This window comes from Neoarius graeffei, chromosome 6 (assembly GCF_027579695.1).
Source record: "Neoarius graeffei isolate fNeoGra1 chromosome 6, fNeoGra1.pri, whole genome shotgun sequence".
In the NCBI taxonomy this organism is placed as follows: Eukaryota; Metazoa; Chordata; class Actinopteri; order Siluriformes; family Ariidae; genus Neoarius; species Neoarius graeffei.
This window is the reverse complement of record NC_083574.1, coordinates 88,058,358-88,079,247: the sequence shown is the minus strand read 5'-3', so window position 1 is coordinate 88,079,247 and position 20,890 is coordinate 88,058,358. Positions and strand designations below refer to the sequence as shown.

Sequence of the window (20,890 nt, the reverse complement as noted above, 5' to 3'; positions counted from 1 at the left end):
TTTGGGAAGCTCTGAATCCATCCATCCATCCATCCATCCATCCATCCATACTGAGCAGGTTTCAACGTTTATTAACAATGCTGTGTGTTTTTCAGAAATGCATTTAAAATGAGATTTTGATTTCTCTCTTTTTTTGAAAGTGTGAAGTTCAATAAAGGATATGCAGCTCTCAGCCAGAACGCAGAAGATCCACTGGTGTCTCTGGACTCGGACAGGTAAACGAACGCGCTGTTTTTACGTCCACGCTTGGGTTTATTTGTGTGCAACAGCCTGAGAGTCTGAACTTCTCTCACTGCAGAGGAAACGTACTCGTGATTTCTGTAATCCGCTCTTTAACAAGAGCACATTTCGTACCTGACTTCACTGTAGGCAGAAGTAACGCAGCTGTAATGCCATGAAAGCACACGGAAAGGAAATCAGAGCTCTTTTTTTTTTTTTTTTTTTTTTTTTTTTACAGACGGCTTAAAGCAGTGTTTCTCAAACTTTTTCAGACCTAGGACCACTTTGTCCCAAAAAAAAATTTCAGGGACCACCTGTCAACACCCCACACACACACACACACACACACACAGATAGGGTATTAGGCAGAAAAAGAAAATTACCAGTCAAAAATAATATTTTATATAATCCTGATGAGCGCCGCAGGCACGAAGTCCCTCTAGGGGGGGTCTGGGGGCATGCCCCCTCAGAAAATTTTTGAAATTTAGACTTCATTTCCTGCATTCTAGGACATTTTCAGGGTGAAATGGCGTGTAATTTTTGATCAGAAATATTGCATATTTTTACTTTGTATTTTTTTCAGTTTCACTCCTGAATGTATCAGATGTATGTATGGTGTTTGATTTGGTAACAAAAGTGAAAAGAAAATAAACAACAATGAATTGTATATAATCTTTTGATCTAGTGACAGTATTGAATAAAAAAAAACCCAACAGTATTCTATTTTACGTGGCACAAATTAAATCGCAGAATGTCTGTCACTGACTGTCATCCATAATATTTTGACCAAACTACTCAAAATTAACTTTGAAAGAACGGGAACTGAGTTTCTTTGGTTTACACAAAGATTACAGACGTCTAGGGGCCTGCAAAAATCGGTCTGCTGCTGCATCAAAGTCAAATTCCTGACGATCTAACTTTTCGTAGCTTTGTCTGATAAGCTGCTCCAGCCTAACTATACTTAATTTTGTTCTCAACTTGGTTTTGATCCTGTTCTGAACAGAAAAGACTCGCTCAGCCTCTGCATTGCCAACAAGCACACATATTGCCATTGATATGAGGTGAAACATGCTTGGATAGAGCCGCTGATTTGGTATGTTTGGACCTCCAAATATCTTCATCATGAGCTGAGTTGGTCTTGCAAAATGACCCTCTTCCTGCCATTCATCATCACCATCTGTTGAGAACCTATTCTGGTATACTAGTCGCTTGAAGACAAGAAATTCTCCTCTTGCCTGTCTGAGGGTCGCTATCCCAATCGATCGGACGGCGACCCCCCCCCACGTGGGGGGGGGGGGGGGGGGGGGGGCGCCTCCGCGGCTGGAGGCTCGCAGGTGCCCGCTAGGCGCCTCCGTCCTCCTAAACCCAGATGCGCCTCGCGCCTCTCAAGGCTCTCTCCCCCGACCTCCCGACACGCGCGTCATGCCGTGCGAACGCCTCGGCCCACCCCCCGCGGACGCGCACGGCTGCCGGTGGATCCTTCCACTCTGGCTGCCCGCGCACGCCCCGGACCGGGACGAGACGGGGTCGCGGCCATGGGCGCGAGAGGCTCAGGCTGAGGCCGGGGGTCGGAATGACGAGAGGTCGCCTGAAGGGGAGAGGGCCCCCTCTCCCTTTTTCGAAAACCCCATCCGAACGCAACCTCAGATCAGACGAGACGACCTGCTGAATTTAAGCATATTACTAAGCGGAGGAAAAGAAACTAACCAGGATTCCCTCAGTAGCGGCGAGCGAAGAGGGAAGCGATGAAATATTCTGATTTTTCATTTCAAGTTTTCAGTATTTTTCGTATTAAACTGTGTTTCTTACGATTTGTAAATGATGGCGGAACATAACTGGATTTATCGGATGACGTGGGAGTATTCATGTGCGAAAATTTTCGGCATTATCGTCCGTTTCAGTATCCGTCTGTGTGTATACTTGCCCGTTGAAATCGGCAATCGCCCGTCAAATTTACGGGTGGACGGGTCTCTGCCTAATACCTTACACACAGACCATACAGAGATGTGTACTATTAGGTGTTTTTAATTGAAAAAATTATGGTTAACGAAATACATTAAAGGCCTATCCATTCCATATCCTCCGTGGTTTTTAAAGGCAAAAAAACCCTCATTGCCTCGTTGGCTAAAATCTCATAGCACAGGACACAGTGGGATTGGGATCTTCAGAATCCCCAGTCCAGAAAAATCCCAACTTTAGATATTCATTGTGGTATTTTCTTTTCACCTTTGCCGTTGGTTTAGTCTGCCGAGCTTGTTTTTCTTGTTCTTCCTGAGTTGAGGAGTCAGTGAGTGCGTTTACATGCACATAGAGAAAATCGAATTTCTGCCGTAGCTCGACTGAAATCGAAGTTCTAAATGGCATGGAAACACCTTAGCTCGGCTGAAATTGAACCGAACTTGATTCCTCGCAATCGAGCTACACGACCTAGATTATGCGATTTTAGCCGAGCTACTTAGTGCATGTAAACCCTATCGAGCTACGTAGTCGAGCTGCTTACTTCAGCACTGCCCCTTCCGGAAGTGACAAGACCACAAGCGGGAAACGCAACAGCCTCGGTCGGCATGACACTTCACCTTAGCCGCCACTTCATTAGGAACACTTGTGTCTGGGCATGTACGCATCCATTTCCAATTAAGTAAGTTATTAGCAGGCTAACAGTTATGTTCATTACAGATCAACTTCAACTTGGTGGCCATTTTCTTAGGAACGCTTCTGTTCATACATACAAACTACAAACACTCTTGTGAACACGGAACTGATAACTTTGTTTATACTCAGTGTTGCCAGATTGGGCGGTTTTAAGTGCATTTTGGGGGGTTTTGAACATATTTTGGGCTGGAAAACGTCAGCAGTATCTGGCAACACTGCAGTCTTGAAGAGCTCTTCTTCATGACGACAACCGGAAGTGTACCAACACGATGGGGTGTGTAGCGCCACCTGTGGCTCGGGTGCACAATGCACCTCACACAATAGCTCGATTTCCTTGTGTGCATGTAGGATTGGATTTCTCTGGCACCCCTGCTGGGACCCTCAGCTTGATTACCGACAACAGCTCGATTTGGATGTGCATGTAAACGCAGGAATTGCTAACCGAATCTTCTTTTCTTTGCATTTTCTCCTTATTGATGCTTGTGTCGGTAGTGTCAGGTTTTTTCCTCTTAACTGAACCGGTCAGCCACTTCTCCATCCTTGTTGTTTCACTTTCAGTAAATTTAAAAAAATCGCCACGAACACAAGCTAGTTAGGAATAGTCTATTATATGTTCAGAATTTGTTTTCAGGTCTGTTTGCCTGTGAGGCAGAGATTTGTGAGGTGACTGTTGCCTAGAGACGAGAGGCGGAATAAGAGCACGTGCACACTCCAAGTTTTATGTGGTGCAAATTCAGATGCAGAACGCTTTTTAAATAATAATAATGATGAAATTACCGGCCCGTTTGATTGCCGTTTTAAAAACAAGATTGGATAAATTTAACTTTCTAATAATGTTACAAAGCATACGCTAGCTTATCTTGAAAACGCTGACTACATTTGTAGATCACCTCGCGGACCACACTTTGCGAAACACTGGCTTAAAGATTACAAAAAAAGAGAAGCAAATGGAGGCAGTACAAACGTCATAAATGTTTATTCAGAAAAGGCATTGTTTATTACCTCGCCCATGACGGAGTAACCGGGGCGGGGTATTGTAGATCAGTGCGGTGTGTGTGTCTAACTGCTAACAATCTAGCGTCTAGACAGTTGCACCGATTGACTTCAGATTTTCAGGGTAGGTGGGCAATGGTCTGTAGATTACCAGATTAAATTTTGGGGGTAATCAGGTCAAGGTCACCAGGAAGGTCAACCTTTCAGTCAAAATAACACATTTTCCATTATAACTCAAAAACGGTTGCCGATAGACAGATGTTTACTATTCTGAGCATATAGGAACTCCCATATGGCCTTTCATTTGGCACCATGATCTTGAGTGACCCTGAAAGGTGTCAAACTCAAGGTCACGGGTTTTCAGAGGGCTGTAACTTGAAAACCGTTGATGGTAGACAGATATTTACCATTATCAACTTGTAGGAAGTGCCATATGGGCTTTCATTCGGCACCATGATCTTTGACCTTGAGTAACGCTGAAAGGTCAAACTCAAGGCCGTGGGTTTTCAAAGGGCTATCACTTTTAAAACGGTTGATGGTCGACAGATGTTTACCATTATCAACATACAAGAAGTCCCATATGGGCTTTCAGTTGCCGCCATGACCTTTGACCTTGAATGACTTTTGAAATGTCAAACTCAAGGTCATGGATTTTCATAGGACTAAAACCTGGCAGCTGATGGTTGAGAAATATTACCATTATCAACACAGAGGTATAAAATAAGTGCTGCCGGGCGAGGTTTGTTTTGCCTGGCAGCACTTGTTATTAACTTTTTTTTTTCATTCTGAATAAAAGGAATATTTTAGTCCAACCTTAACACATGCGCATAAATGATTATTAAGGAAATGAAACAAAAGGTTGTTTTGTTATTTAACAAAATGAATATTTAATTGTGTTTGATAAAGAATAGGAAAATTAAATGTCGCTTTTTTGCGGGGGAACAAAACTTTTTTTCTTTTTCAGAAATATCATGAAAATTGAATCGTGAGTTCGTTGAATCGTTACATGCCTATTAGTTTATAAGACTTTTGGATTTGGATGTGCTTGTATTTCTGTGTGACTGTAATCAGGCCTTTCAATTACACGAAACCTGCGACGGATAACATCGTAGGCGCCCAAATTAAAAAGGGGCCCAAAATATGCTACCAAAAGTTTAAAATTAAAAAAAAAAAAAACACGAGATGTTGATTAAATATACTTGGCTGCAGAACACCGAAATTAGCAAGAATTAGCATGTGTTTCTTGTAATTGATGCAAAATACGCACCATTCCCATGTTGTTCCGGGCGCGTCGAACTAGCCGTAAGCCTCGCGCAGAGCACGAATTCTCCATCAACGGTGATCGGCACGGCATGATTTCGTGGAGGAGCGAGACTCGCGTACCAATGACCAAAGCGGGATTTCCACATTAAGCAAATCTTCTTTCTTCTTCTTTTATATTGTTTTATCAAAAATCAAAGTCCTTCCCACGCCATGTGGCACATAGGGTGACGCCGATCTCCGTTTCCGTAGCCCTCGGCCTCTTGCCTGTTACATAGCTAGGGTTACAGTGGGGGCGGGTCCTCTGGTAACCATGACAGTTTGACTCCCCACTCGCATCTGTATTGCAGCGCACCTTGCCAGACGGCAGGAGGTACCATTTTTATGACGGTCTTTGGTCTGACCTGACTGTGAGTAGATCTCCTGATCAAGAGGCGGACACACTAACCACTAGGCCAACTGTCGGTATGTTGTTTTATGGCGGTTGGCAAACAGCTTTTAGGTACATTACCGCCACCTTCTGGACTGGAGTGTGAACCAGAACGTTTACTTACCCTATTGTGCTAAATACTCCTAATAATTCCTGTATCATTTAAAAACCTAAAAATAATCCTATATCCCACGTTATCTGACCTCAACTGCAATATCTCGGATACCGAGCGTCATGTGATTTTTAAATCGGGTGAAAGACTGACTAAAAGATTCAGGACACAACTGTGTGTATTTAAGGTACAGCTGATCTTGCATCTTAAATCCGCACAGTTGTGTAAGTGTGGGTGGAAGGAGTGACTTTGAGCTTGGGCCTCGTGTTGATGATGGTCTTAGACACTGGCCTTTCATTTAAACGGAGATCTTTTACCCGACCACATGCTGTGAATTGCGCTGCCGATTCTTGTGACGTGACCGAAAAGCCTTTAGTGTCGCAGGTCTGCTGCAGGTTCGTCTCTTTGACGGCAACAGTGCAGAACTTGCTTTTTCATTCCCAGGCTCCTTTCCTCCAGGCTCTCCTCAGGCCCCGATACATCTTTTAAATCCGAACTATTCTCGTTATTTTTGTCATGTACATCAAGAGGGATTAATGCTGTAGACATTTTGCAATAAAGGTAAAAATAACATTCATAGATTTCTCAGAATCAGAAGCACTTTATTGCCAGGTATGTTACACACACGAGGAATTTGACTCCGGTTCGACTTAGCTTTCATAGTACAGACAGAAAGAAAGTATAGAAAAAAAAATTAAAAAAAAACACAGTCTCACTGCAGTGAACTCCAGGGGGAGAATCGCGTTTCTACAGCGACTGCCTTGAAGGCAGTGCTGGCTGGAGCCAAGATAAGATTGGAATTTGTTTAGGCTTAAGATGGGTAGACGTGTCCTTTTTCGCTTAACCCGCTTGTCCATTCTGGCCACCAAAATGATCCATTTCTCTCTGCAAAGCCATCAACTTCTCCAGGATGTTATCAATGTTGCGACTCAAGTTCTGAACAGCCACAGTTCTGAGTGCCGACAGCTCTGCCCACCGCCTCAATCATGTCGGGCAGCTTTGTGGGGCTTTGAACAACTGCCACTGTTCTCTGATTTCCTCGATACACCAGGGCAATGCCAAGTCCAATCAGCAAAAATCCTGTGATCATGGTTCCGAATAGGTAAATATCCTCAATGTCCTCCACGGAAAGAATCGCCAAGCACACCACACGCCACTTCTCCCAGGCATCCATGGTGTATCCGGCTGCAAACGTTCCGGCAGGACAGGCAGGTTCCCCCGAACCCCAGGCTTCTCGTCGAGAAGATTGTGTCAATTTCGTGAAGTGACCAGTTGATCAAATCCATAATTTCGATTCGGAGAACAGTGCAGGAAGGGTCTCTCTGACCAGACGAGTCCGCAGAAGCAAAGCAGGAGAGAGGCTTGTCAGGAAGGGAGAGGCTGAGAGAGATGAGAGGAAAAAAACACCCACACATTTCGCTCCTATCAGGACCGGAATGTGTAGGCATTTAAAAAAAAAAAAAACCTCAGCACAGCATTCCGTGAAGCACGGAGAAGAATTAACACAACAGTTACGCAAAAACATAGAAAGTACGAGAGAGCAAAGTCCCGTGGCAGCCGTCTGCGGCGCCATCTTGGATGTAAGCCAAGATGGCTTTATTTATTCATAACTTTGTAGCTAAAAAAGCAGCAGCAGGTTTAAAGGGCTGATGACACGAACATGACTCTATGCAATTTCTTAAATAAACTATACAACATGGCAAACATGTTAGATTTCTGTTATAATTACGTGAAAAGGTGTTGTTACGCAAATATCCAACTTTTAATTGCACAGCGCAAGAAAACTGGGTCCGTGGCTCGCGGCCATGTTGTGACGTCAGCGGAAGAACACGCTGCGGTTCACTGGCTGTTCTACTCTGGTTCTACTCAATGGAAATGGCGCATGAAAATGCCGGTGAACTCTCTCTAGTGCTAGCTCTTCCTCTTCTGGGAGTCTAGAATTGTGTTGATCTCTTCCGAATAGAGTCTATGATAGCCTACCCTCTTTACCCTTTGCCTCTCGTTGCTAGGCGGCAGTTGCATGAAAGCCGCAAGCTTTCACAAGCAAATACATGACTGATATCACGCCGACTTTATGATTACATTTATGATTATCATGTAGAATCTATAGCTCTACGTACCTTTATCTTATGTCGTTTCACAACACATGTTCTGACAGGAGGACTGTCTTTGGATCCGGCATAGCTACTAGTAGACCCCCTCCGGAATACTGGCAGTGTTGCCAGATTGGGAGGAATCCCGCCCAGTTGAGTGGTTTCAAGTGCATTTTGGTGGGTTTTGAACATATTTTGGGCTGGAAAACGTCAGCAGTATCTGTTGCCAGATACTGCTGACGTTTTCCAGCCCAAAATATGTTCAAAACCCACCAAAATGCACTTGAAACCACTCAACTGGGCGGGAAACCTCCCAATCTGGCAACACTGTGTAGGCACTGCTGATGGTAGTAACACACGTTTGTGCTGAACTGAACACCCAAGAGATTCTTTTAAGCTGGGAAGGGTGTCAAAACAATCCAAATCGAAGTATTCAGAGCACAGGACGGATGTTGGTGAGGGCTCCCACTTTTCACGAGTGCGCCTGATTTGCTTCACCCACTTCGCATGCAGCTCGAGCTCTCTGGGAAACTTGAATAAACTTACCCCATCCTTGTGGGTTTTGGAGCAAAAGCCGGCAACACAACGTGAAGGCATAATAACTAATATATATATAAAATAATGACAAACTGAACACCTGTCGCATCAACAACAAACTGGTAAGTTAGGAGGAAGGTTCTTTCGCTGACGTCATATAGCTCCTCCTCCTCTTTCGTCTCCTGGGTGCTGCAGCCCCGTCAAATTTGCCCAAATAGCCGCGTTTTTTAATCATAACTTGTAAAATAGGCGCCTTTGTGAATTAATATATGGATCATCGGGAATTACTTTTTATGTTATAAAACATCGCCAAAGATGTCAAAAATGTGTCATCAGCACTTTAAACACGGAGCACTTTGCGCGTGCAGAAAAGCCCAAATTACCCTGAATCACGACGGAAAAAGCCCAAATTCAGAAATGCAGCATGTAGCCCAAATTATGGAATTGAAAGGCCTGGTAATAAACCTTCATCTGTGCACCGTGGACCTGAACCAGCTGAAATGTCTTGGAATTAAAGTGTGTATTTAGTATGAAGTGTTTCTGATTCACTGTTTTTCTCCCTGTTTCTTCTTCAGTGATGTAGAGCTGGAGTATTCGTCTGGATATTCCTCAGCAGAGGTACAACACGACGACGATGATGATGATGATGTCGGCGAGCGGTTGTAACCTTTGGCAGTAATAACCTTAGCTAGAAAGTTAGAGAGGCTTCAAATAATATAGCACACTTTTACTTGAGATTAAAACAGAAGTAAAATAGATTTCACAAGTTTTATTATTTAGTTTTGTGTCAGTGCTGTAAAACTAATTTAACTCCCAAGTAATGGAAGTCTGTCTTAGACCAGATCCATAACTGCACACCTAAAACAACTTGTACTGGCTTTAAGGGTGTATTCAGACCAGGATAGTTCGATAGTTCACTTGCTTTGGTCCGAACCTTTTTTTTTTCCATTTTGGTGCGGTTCGCTTTCACACTGTACATTTTAGTAAGCGGACCAAAATCTGTCAACAAAACCACGCGCCCTGAGGTCGTTCAGCTATTGGTCAGAGACGACACGCGCACAAAGCGTTAAAGGTCCCATGGCATGGTGGTTTGTTGATGCTTTAAACGGGCTCGTGGAGGTTTCCGGATGTTATATCCGCAGCCTTTCTCGAAATGAACCCTCGGCACGTAGATATAGCCTCCTGGAAGAAAGCCCCATTTCAGCGCTTTTCCCAGTGCGTCGTTTTGCTAATGAGAAGCAGGAGGCGGGGAAGGGTAGAGGGTGGGGGCGGGTCTTATCATTAATATTCATGACATGTAAACGTGTTACCTCTGATTGGCTAACAGCACTGTGACGCTACCTCCAGTGGGTCAGAACAAGCGGATGTGGGTGTCTTACTATGGCGAGAGAGAAGGAACAAACCGCGAAGGGAAAAATACCGCGCACTGACGTCATTAAGGTGCGACGCGAGGAAATAAAATAAATTCAACAAATGTTTGGGTTTTTACTGAACAAACAAACAAATAAAATGAACGAGTGACTTAAAAAAAAGAATGTGGGTGTCTTTGTAAAAACTGTTTTGATTGGCTATTATAACAGAGCATGCTGCATGCTTTTTGGTTTTGTAGCGCAGAGCACCTGGCTAACTGCAGGAAGCGGTTAGCTGCACAGCTAATGTAGCCATTGCAAGGCTAACGTGGCACCGATTTTAAAACACGGCAAAACGACTTAACAGTTATACACTTACTTGTTTGGTGTTTGTGGCTGATGCGGCAGGGATGCTTGGTACGGACCCAGGCTTCAGTGACAGTCGATGTGCAAAACCTGCCCTGTACTGTCCCAAGTTGTGGAAACATTCATCAGGAAAATGCTTCTGACAAACATACACCGTCTTAGGTAGACTCGACGGCGTATTATTGAGGTAAATAAAATTAAGCCACTGCGTCTTCAGGGGCTCTCCCGTCGGCAGTAAAAACAGACTCCTTTCTGTGGTGTCACATCCATGTACAGCTCAATTTCCATGTTTAGCTCACTTAGGTGGTGCCATGTTGTTGTGTCCTCTATGGTCTCCTCACTACAACTGGGCGGGCAATCCATACAGTGGGTGGGAATCCAGAGGGGGGGCGTGGGGATCATCTCCCTTGCTGACGTCGGCAAGGGAAGAGCTTCTCAACGCGCTGTTTTGACGCGCCATTCTCAAATATTGGGCATAGTTTGGTTTACACATTATGACATTTCTAGCCACTGGGGTGACTTAAGAAGGTCAGAGGAACTCATTTTAACGTTAAAAAGCCTCAAAGTGAAAATTTCATGCCATGGGACCTTTAAGTTCAAAAGTAGTCATGGAGGCTTTCCGTGCTGTTATTCTTTTTAATGTCATCAAAGCTATATGTTTTTTACTGTTTTCACAATTGTGCGATTACTATGCTGTTGTACAAGTAATTTATCAACGACGACGACAAAGGGCAAGGCGGCTACGGAGGATAGCGCTGATGAGCGCACAATCATGTTGTGACAGTTCTGGCTCTTCACGCAAGACGGAGGAGGTATGTGTCGGGATATTCGCCTTATCCATCGTAATAGATGAATTTCTTTTTTGCGTCGCTAGTACCGCCACTTTTTGAAAGAATGTCCCTGATTTTAATGTAGGTCTGACGGAGTTTCTTCACTTTTAGCCGACATTGTTCTGGGGAGCGCGTGAACCCCTTCTCCTTCATTTTCTCACTGAATACAGCAAACACGTCAGCATTTTTGCGTGTTCTCTCCAAAACCTCAGATATGTGGACATCTGCCCATATATCCACAAGGGTACGCGTTTCTTCCTCGGCCCATGTTTGCCCCCTACTCATTTTTTGTACTCTGTAGTCTAGCCTACCACTGGTCTGAATGACTGAACAACTGTTGTAAGGTTCCCTTGACAACCGAAACAGTGTTTGCACTTTGCGGTGGAGTGTCAAGACTCTGTTTCCCATAATGCTCGACAAACGACGGAAGCTCCCGAGGTACAAAAAAGCAAAACTGTCGGATTAGGTCCGGTCTGCTTTCACACCTCCAAAAGATCCGCACCAGGGTTCCTTTGGTCCGGACCGAGTCCGACCTTGCAGCTCGGTCTCGGTCTGCTTGTTTGGTCCGGACCAGAGTTCGGTGGTTTGTATTCAGACCAACCCAAAAAGTCCGGACCAAGGGAAATTTGGTTCGTTTGGTCCGGACCAAACAACATAGGTGTGAATACGCCCTAAATCAGATTAAGCTGTGCAGTCTCTTGTTTTGTTTAAATGATTTATGCAAAGACTAGTTCTAGTGTTTACAAATCTGAGCGAGAGATGCATGAGAACTGAGTAAGCGATCAGATGCATGACATCAAATTAGGAGGTTTTAATCCAGTTATAGAACTGAAATCAGCCAAGGAGTGATAGAGCTGTCATGGACAAACTGTATATCCGTCGATTATGCGGTTTGTCCATGATAATTGATGCACGGTTGCCCTTTGCTTGGTGCTGTTTCATGATTGGGAACATTTTTTCCTTTGTTTATTTCTTTAGCGAATTGGTCAGTTGAGCCCAAAGTTTGTGCCTTCGAGTGTTTACAAATCTAAATCCGAACTGGATTAGGGTTGTAACAGCGTCAGTTAAAGGTGCAGTGCGAGATTTTTTTCAGGAGTATTTTTTTACCATATTGCTTGAAAAGCTCCTCACACCCATGTTGCAAGCAGTACAATAGAAGGTTTGACCCAAAAACGAAATATTTTAATCCAGTCTGCAGTGTAAAATAAAGGAAAAACGCCATCCAATCATATCGAGGTACCACCTCAAAATGATTGGATACTGACACGTCAATCAGACTGAACCCCGCGAGCAGCCCGTCCTTTCTGTGTGTGTGTGTGTGTGTGTGTGTGCGAGCAGAGTGTCACACAGAGCGCAGGTTTCTCTCAGTGCACTTCCTCCAAACAGCGGGGATTTACACGAAAACGGAAGGAGATATTCACAAAATTCTTTCACAGTGAGTGCCACAAGGCTCTCCTGAACACACTGATGTAATTTTTTTTGTCTGTAGTGTAAAAAAATGAGGTCACTAGAGCGAGTTAAAAACAAGTGACTTTTCTGCCAAGTTTATAATGGCAGTCTATGGGGCTGGGCGGCTGTGCTCTCCTCACTTTCAGGCTTCTCATTCAAAAACTGCAAGTCCTATCATGTAGGTAGACACATTGTGTGAATCAGGACAAGTCTGGCTACTACTTTTGAGAAAATTGTGTGTGTGGAGTGAAAATTGGGGCTGAAAACAGTTTGAATGAGAAAGTTTGAGCTATTTTTCCAAGCTCCACTGGTGTGTAATGCAATAGACACCCATTATAAAGGCTGATTTTCTCAGGCTTTATAAGGGGGAGGGGGGTGGAGACGCGGGGGGTGGGAGCATGGCGAGGGCGGGCATGTTTCTTTTCAAAATATGGCTTGCGGGAACCGTTATTCCAAAATCTCCTACCCCACCTTTAAGCCATGAACACGATTTTAGCCCCGAATTTCGGAGCTCGATGACGAGACTGCGTGCTTGTCGAGTGGGAGCTATTTAATAACAAGATTTTTCTCAGTCTGTGAGGTCGCAGTGGGTTCAAATATTTTAAAAACTTTAAAAAATATTTTAATATTTCAAACACCTCCATGTAGGGCTGTGCGATATGGGAAAAAATGAATATCCCGATACATTTTCTCCATTTCACGATATATATCTCGATATATTGAAATCTCCTCTAAAGGACCCCATGAAATCTAACTTTTACTCTTTACGGTTTTCACTACAATCCCTGCAGATTAAATAACATTCTTGGTTAACTTTACAGGTGGTTTTCAGCAACACATTTTAAATTTTCATGTTCGTGATTAATCACGATTGAGTTGAAATAAGACTATTTTTATTCAACAAAGATGTGGCACAAACTGCAAAAACAATCTTGAAAATTGCAACAAAGGGGCAACACAATACAGAGCTGCTCAGAGCTCAAATCAATAAAGCGCAAGCTCAACACTGAGAAAGACATTTAGCCTAAATAAGAAAAGTGCTCATTCATTAAATTATTTAAAAAAATAGAGGTAGATCTCCAAGCTATTAACCTGACTACTGAGAACCACTGGAACATTCACAATAGAGAGAGAGATTGAGGGAGAGAAGAGAGAGATCTGCAAAACATCATTTTTCTCTTTGCACACTTTTGAACTGAGTGTTTTCTGGCTCTGCCTCTCAGATGTGTATAATTCCGGTACTGTCTTCTCTGCAAAATGTCTGCGACCAGGCAACTCATATTTGGGATCGAGTGTGTTTAGTAATTTTTGGAAGCCTGGTTTTTCCACTATACTAACTGGGATCATGTCTTCGGCAGTGAAGTTAGTGATCACATCCGTTATAGCTCTCCATCTCTGACTCGTTTTCTCATATGGGGGGGCTTTGGAGAGCGAGGCCGCTATGGTCATTTGTTTAGCTCGTGGGCAAGTAGTTCGGAGTTTAAGAGACTCTTCATACTGTACCGGGTGAGTTTCAGGTGATGGAACATATTTGTAGTGCTGCTGCCTTTTGTGATGACAGGTTTTTTTGCACACTTTACAAACTGGCATTTGCTGTTCCACGTCCTCCTCGCGATATCCAAAAAAATGCCGGATGACTGACCCTTTACTAGTTCTTTTAGGAACCAATTCATCCGCTTCTATTTTTAATTTTTCGCTGAAATTGCCAGAGCTTACACGGTAGCCTATGCAAAATCAGCGATTGCACGAACTGAGTCAGCGCTGTAAACTGAAACTAGGAAATCTTCCCGCCGGCAGTGTTGCCAGATACTGCTGACATTTTCCAGCCCAAAATATGTTCAAAACCCGCCAAAACGCACTTAAAACCGCCCAATCTGACAACACAACCGAAACTAGAAAATCTTCCCGGAAGTTCCTTTCAGCACCGAGATGTCGCCCGGGATTGGTTGGGGAGTGCGTGACGTTATTGTTTTCTTTACCCTTAGGCAGCTTCTCACGTTACTGCCTGAGGGACAGGGAGAAAACCACCGGGAAAGGTTTTAAACAAACACAAGTCGGAAGATGACCATAAAATACTCAATAGTTACGATATAATAATTTTATGTATCGCACACAGAATTTTCAGCGATATATCGAGAATATTCGATATATCGCACAGCCCTACCTCCATGTTTGTTTGTTTAGTTCACTAAAAGGTCTACGATCAATGTTTTATGTTCATGGATTCGTAACAGCCAGTGAAGGGACTAAAAGAAATCAGATTTCTCTGCTGTCCTGCACAGCAGATCTCTGAATCCGGTTTATCATCCATTTACTTGTTTGGGGAGGATGAGAAAAAAAAATGTAAGCATGATGATGATAATAATATGCTTCTATTTGACTTGTACCCAAATGGATGATGGGAACAGTGAATCCATCCATCCAGTAGAAGAGGCATTCGTTGAACTGAGTCATCATTAACATTAACGTCTAGGTTTTCACTGCAGTTCCAATGTGAAACTATAACAGGTGCCACTAACACTGTGCGTTAACAAAAAAAAAAAAATTTTGATTGGCCAACTTGACTGGCCCATGATGCTACACTGTGTAATTTTAATTGTTAGCACCGTCGCCTCACAGCAAGAAGGTCCGGGTTCGAGCCCCGTGGCCGGCGAGGGCCTTTCTGTGCGGAGTTTGCATGTTCTCCCCGTGTCCGTGTGGGTTTCCTCCGGGTGCTCCGGTTTCCCCCACAGTCCAAAGACATGCAGGTTAGGTTAACTGGTGACTCTAAATTGACCGTAGGTGTGAATGTGAGTGTGAATGGTTGTCTGTGTCTATGTGTCAGCCCTGTGATGACCTGGCGACTTGTCCAGGGTGTACCCCGCCTTTCACCCGTAGTCAGCTGGGATAGGCTCCAGCTTGCCTGCGACCCTGTAGAACAGGATAAAGCGGCTAGAGATAATGGATGGATGGACACCGTGTCCTAAACCAAGAACTAAAGAGGAACTGGTTAGAAGCAGATTTGGGGTGAGTTGGACTTCTGTTACTTGTTAGCAACATGAGCTGTAAAGCTACAGTGCAGAGAAAAAGAAGTGAACGTCACACACTATAGAATATCGTTTTTACTGAATTATGCATTTAAACAGGTGTGTGTGTTTATATATTAAAGGTGGACGGCCTTTCGATTTCATAAAATCTGTGAAATTTAGTTCCCTCTGAAATTTGGTCATTGTGATGTATGTTTATTTCTGTAATATATCTTAAACAGTCCAGTCTGTTCTGTGGCTGGGAAGTTATTTAAGAGGATTGAGGGGATTAAAGCAAATTAAATGCTTGAAATTGTTCGCTTCGTGCAGTCAAGCAGACAGAGGAAGTCCGTGCGTGTGTGTGCAGGTTTCCCTTTGAGCGTGCACTGACAGTTCCATCATTCTGTCGCTAAACGAACAGCTGATCACACCGAGGTGCTCGCTGAGCGCCGATTATTTATTAGTTTGGTCCTGCGTTTCCTTTCCTTCATATATAACGGAACGTCTTTTCTTCTAGTTTTCTTTCCGTTACTGTAGTCGGTCTTTCACGTTTCATTCACACACTCACATCCTCCATTTTTCTCTCCTGTTTCAAATTGGTATCCCACAATGCCTTCGAACGGGGAAAGCCCACCACGTGATGTCATGCATGACGTAGTATCTTGTATTGGGTCATGGTGAAGCAGGAAAAAATAGCGGAGGATATACCGTAGGGCCACGTGGAGATAAATTCATTAATTGTTCTGTTAGAGGAAAAAACAAAACGAGTAAAATTGGAAGTCTGTGACTCGAATTCAGTAGCTTTCACTCCACTGAACAAAAATACTCAGGTGTCGGGAAATTTCTTTTTAATGACCTAAATGCGAAAAATCTGAAAGGCGGTCTAGCTTTAATTAAAAATTATTCGCTGATATTCACTGAGCCTGAGGCAGATCATTGTTTTAGTATAAATCCACAGGTGTTTATTGGGGAAAAAAAATAATCATTTTTCAAACTTCAAATGGTGCGGTGCAGATTTTTGTCACTTATCTACGCCGAGTCACATAAAATACTTTGTTTTGAAATCGATAAAATAAATCGCAATCCTACCTTACTTTTTAAATAGTTTTAGACCAAACTTCAGAGCATCTTTAGTGCTTTTAGGAACAGCATTTTCTTTCGGCATTTGTAATTCTTCTTCACTTATGGTGACGAAGCGATCGGCCGCCATTTTGCAAGTCGCTCGAGGTGATTATCGAGAAATGGTGTGAATTTCTCGACCAATCAGCATGTAGGATTTTCTATAATCACCTGTGTGTGTATACTAATATATTTTAATAGGAGTGATAGTGGAGTCTGGTGTATAGTATGGAATAATCCAGTAATGAGATACAGATTGGATTTCTGTTCATTGTATCTTTTTTTTTTTTTTTCTTCGCTCTATAGATTCATCCAGAGCTGAGCCGACAGCTGCTAAAAGACGGATACCGACTGGACGAGATCCCAGACGACGAGGATCTAGACCTCATTCCTCCCAAAGCCATGGGTTCCTCCATCTGCTGCTGCTCCACCGACGGCCCGTCCTGCTGCCTGCAGTGAACTCTCCCGCTGCGCTTTTCCTCTCCACAGCACGCGGCTTTCACTCAGCAGCCATGCTGCAGGAAGTAACGTCCCGCCTTTTGGGAAGAACACCGTTTCTGAGGCGAGCGCACCTCTTCATTGTGACATTAAGCACTAAAACACTGCCGCGGAACGTTCCCGAGTTCCTGCAGTGATGTCCCTGATCTCATGTGTATCCTGTTTCCTCTACAGACCACCAGAGACGTCCTTAATTCCACCTTTTTTTTTTTTAAATTTAATAATGCGGCTTTACACAAAGCTCACAACGTCAGGCTCAGAATAATATCCAAGTGAAGCACGCGTACGTCTTCGAATGATCTCCGTGTACCACATCTGTAGCGTACCAAACTTCAGTTCTTGTCTGTCTTACTGTCCCGAGAAGAGACGTTGATGTTGTGTGATCTGTGCACTTTCTTAGAACGTTCCTATAAATACAGTATAAAAGCTCCAACTCTGTATAATTCATCATTTCTGACACGAGGTTACGGTTTCAGAACTGCTGAAAATGAACGTAGCTCAGAATAAACCCAGAAGTGCCTCGGTTTTGATTGGTTAACAAATCCAACGGCTCCGGTTTAGATTATTTATTTTCGACAACGGGAAAGCTCCAGATGTGGTGCAGATTAATTTAAAAAGGTTATCTTGGCTTATTTAAGAGCAACTTTAGGTGATTAAAGCAACTTTCTATTCATCTTAAAGCCAAACCATGGGCTGTAACTCGTTCTAGTCCGGGCCGGTCCTGTCCTAAACCTGTTCGCACCAACGCACCTGCCAACTTTCACGCGTTTTGCGTAGTGATGTATTCCAGGACACTAGAACGAATTGTCACTTTACGCAAAAAGACCAGCCTTCTTCGAGTTATAAAGCCGGAGCAAAGATGTTTAGAACCGTCTCGTAATTCAGGACGTCCTGGAAGCCCCGCCCCCTTCCCTATCCTGTCACGTTTGTAAAGTTTTGTTCGGTGCTCATTTCATATCGTACCGTGACCCGATTTTGACGCTTGAAACAAAATGTAAGGTAAGCAGAGAATATACAGAGTTCATTAATGTGAAATAATGTTTTTGACCTAGCTAACATTAGCTCACGTTATTAGCTGTTATATAGTTAGTAAGGTGTTTTTATAAGGGACGCAGCGAAATTTCAGGTATGGAAATTTTTCAGCTGAAAAAGGTCAAAAACGGAGAACCAGGAGGCGGAGCAGGATCCGATCTGATCTGATCTGACTCCTCCTCCTATAAGCCGATCTCTAACCTCTAACCCCAGACACGTTAATCCATGACGTTACCCGCCTCGAAGTATCTTACGTTTGTTGAGATTTTTTTTTATGGGTGTTTTTCTTTCGTGTGAAGCTGAAGAAGTTCTTTCTACTGCCAGCCTGTTTATCTTGCGCTTCAAACTTTTTACATTCGTACTGACACTCGGGATTAACGAGAGACGGCTGACTCGGAGAGAGCAGTATTTACCTTTTTTTCTTTTGTTTTCTCTTCTCTTTAAGTTTGTAATTGCATTTACTTTTCTGATATTTAAGGAATAACACCGAAAAATAGCTGGATTTTATTATCTTTAAAGCATTACGATTGTGGGTGATTTTTTTTTTTAATAATACATGGTTAGTCAAAATTATGTGAACACTTAAATGGTAGAAACCATTTATTCACAAAACGCGCATCATATGTGCAAGATGATTTACAGGGCGGTCTCAACCTGTTCGCCATCGTGTCCAACACACAAAAACCAGCGAGAAAAAGGACCATTTTAAATTAAAATAAGAAGAATAAAAATAATCCATTAGTGTTCAGATAATTTTGACCAACCCTGTGTATATAAACTCGCTTCTTGTGTTTCTAATAGTGAAGCTTTTTGTTTCACTACTCATGTAAAAGTGCAATTTTTTTTTTTTAAGAGTGATGTCTTGCTCTTTTGGAATTACTGTATGTTTACATTTTTTCAGACCCAGAACTTAGCCTTGTCCTGAACTCATCAGACAAGTCACAAGGAATGTTTCGGGTTTTTTTTTTTTTTTGGTGTTGGTTAAAGAGACAATAAGAGATTGAGATTCGCCTCTTGGGCAGCAGATGGCGCTATAAATCAAAACTCCTATTCTTGTACTTGAGTTTACAGAGTTTGTGTGTTGTGAACAGGAGACGGAAGCCTGCGCTACTGATTTGACCCATACTGTGCTAACGCCACCGTGTTTCGCAGCACTTTCGAAAAAGAGAAAGAAAGAAACCCTTATTTGTCACATGCACAATGAGATTCATCCTCTGCGTTTAACCCGTCTGAAGCAGTGAACGCGTGCACACACACCCAGAGCAGTGGGCAGCCACATTAGAGCGACCGGGGAGCAGTCAGGGGTTCGGTACCTTGCTCAAGGGCACTTCAGCCCAAGGCCGCCCCATGTTAACCTTTGGACTTGCAGTTAGGGTTTTTTTTTTTTAGGCTTTACGTGCTTGGAACCTTGTCCGGTCAAGCCCGTGTTCGTGAAACGCACAATAATTAAACGCCGCAGTCTGTCTGTTTTATCTGCGCATGCAGATTAGCGCACACGATTTATAAAAGCGTTCTCCTGTCAGCCAGATGACTCCCCGACTAATGTGTGTGGTGCAGCGGGTGGTGGGATGCAAAAAGACCAGTGTGTGCTGTGGTTATAGCATCAAGGTTCGGACTTCATCATCGTGATGTGGGTTATATATCAAATTTTGTTTTGGAGTTTGGGTTTGTTTTTTGTAACTATGAGGGGAGAAAACTAATAGCCAGGACACAACATGCGTCCCTGGGCTACAGCAACCCGTGGGGTGGACGGCTGGCTGATGCAAACCATCGTGTGCTAACGCCACCATGCTTCACAGCACTTCCAGTGCTTGGATCCGTGTGTCACATCAGCCCCTCGTTTCTGAAACGCACCCGGAATTTAATTCAGATTCAACGTGAAAAGGTTAAGACCTAAATCGTGGCAGTTTTGTGCACAGGTATTCACTTCACGGCACGTTAGCGTGATGCGTTTCGGCTTCACTGAGCTACAGAGTGTAGGAAAATGAACCAGGACAACAAGGAGCAGCGTTATCTCTGATCTCTTAATTTAATTTGGAAGGGACGCTGATATTTTTTTTCTTTACATTATACTGGAAAATAGAAGTAATAGAAAGAAAGAAAGATTTCCGAACGTCCTGTGAAAGGATGCGTGGGATTCGGGTCGAGTGTAGTGTTGTCTGTGAAATGGAAGTTTGTTCAGTACACGTTTGTGTGAAGGGGGGAGAAAGGAAAGGTTAGATAATAACTTATTTCCTGCGTGTCGTTTTGAGCGGGTGATTGGAGCGCCGAGTGAACGTTTCCTCTCCTTCACTATGCAACTAATTGGACAATCTTTTTATTCTTCATCCTCTAAGTAGCAATTAATAAAAATGACTCGGTTCCACACGCAATAACTAACTTCACTTTGTTTTTGATGTAATTATGGAAAAACTCACTTTTATTTCACTCACCGTGTAAACATGTATATGTAACGGCTTGCAATGTTAGAACACACCTGTATAACATCTGGCTTTTTACTGTAACTAAGAAGTATTTGAGATTAAAATATGTTTGAGTTTATCCGTAAGAGAGTACGTTTCATTGCGTAATACTTTTTCATGTTCCGTCTCTTCAAGTCACTGCAAAAAAAAAAAAAAAGTACAGATGGGATTTTAATTTCAAAGCTTTCTGAAATCAAAGGAAGAAAAACACGAGTGTTTTCGTAGCATCTTTTGGAGGGGAAAAGTTGTTTTTTTTTGTTTTTTTTTTGCGGGGGAGAGATGAAGCACAGTTACTCACTACCCTGAAGTTGATTGTTTTCCAATGACAGCACTTCGTGAATGGGTTTATTCCTTTTCATGCAACAGTAGAAAGTCACAGTAAGGCTACATCCACACGACAACGGCAGCGAGATGTTATTTAAAAAAATATCGCGTCCAAATGGGCAACGATCAGTAAAATATCAGGTCCATATGGCAACGCAAC

The 20,890-nt window shown here is 43.1% G+C and overlaps 1 protein-coding gene across 2 annotated transcripts in view; it reads left to right on the top strand.

The window, feature by feature from the left end:
- The window catches only part of fam219b (family with sequence similarity 219 member B), a 58,529-nt gene extending 38,044 nt beyond the window's left edge, over positions 1–20,485 (top strand). The window contains exons 4-6 of one of the 2 annotated variants that reach the window (XM_060924167.1): positions 141–215; positions 8,872–8,914; positions 16,721–20,485. In XM_060924167.1, the coding sequence (XP_060780150.1) occupies positions 141–215; positions 8,872–8,914; positions 16,721–16,873 (271 nt within the window). In that variant the 3' untranslated portion in view covers positions 16,874–20,485. Of the gene's footprint in view, positions 1–140; positions 216–8,871; positions 8,956–16,720 lie in introns of both variants that reach the window. The other variant, XM_060924168.1, reaches the window with a different exon arrangement.
- Positions 20,486–20,890: the final 405 nt, after the last annotated feature.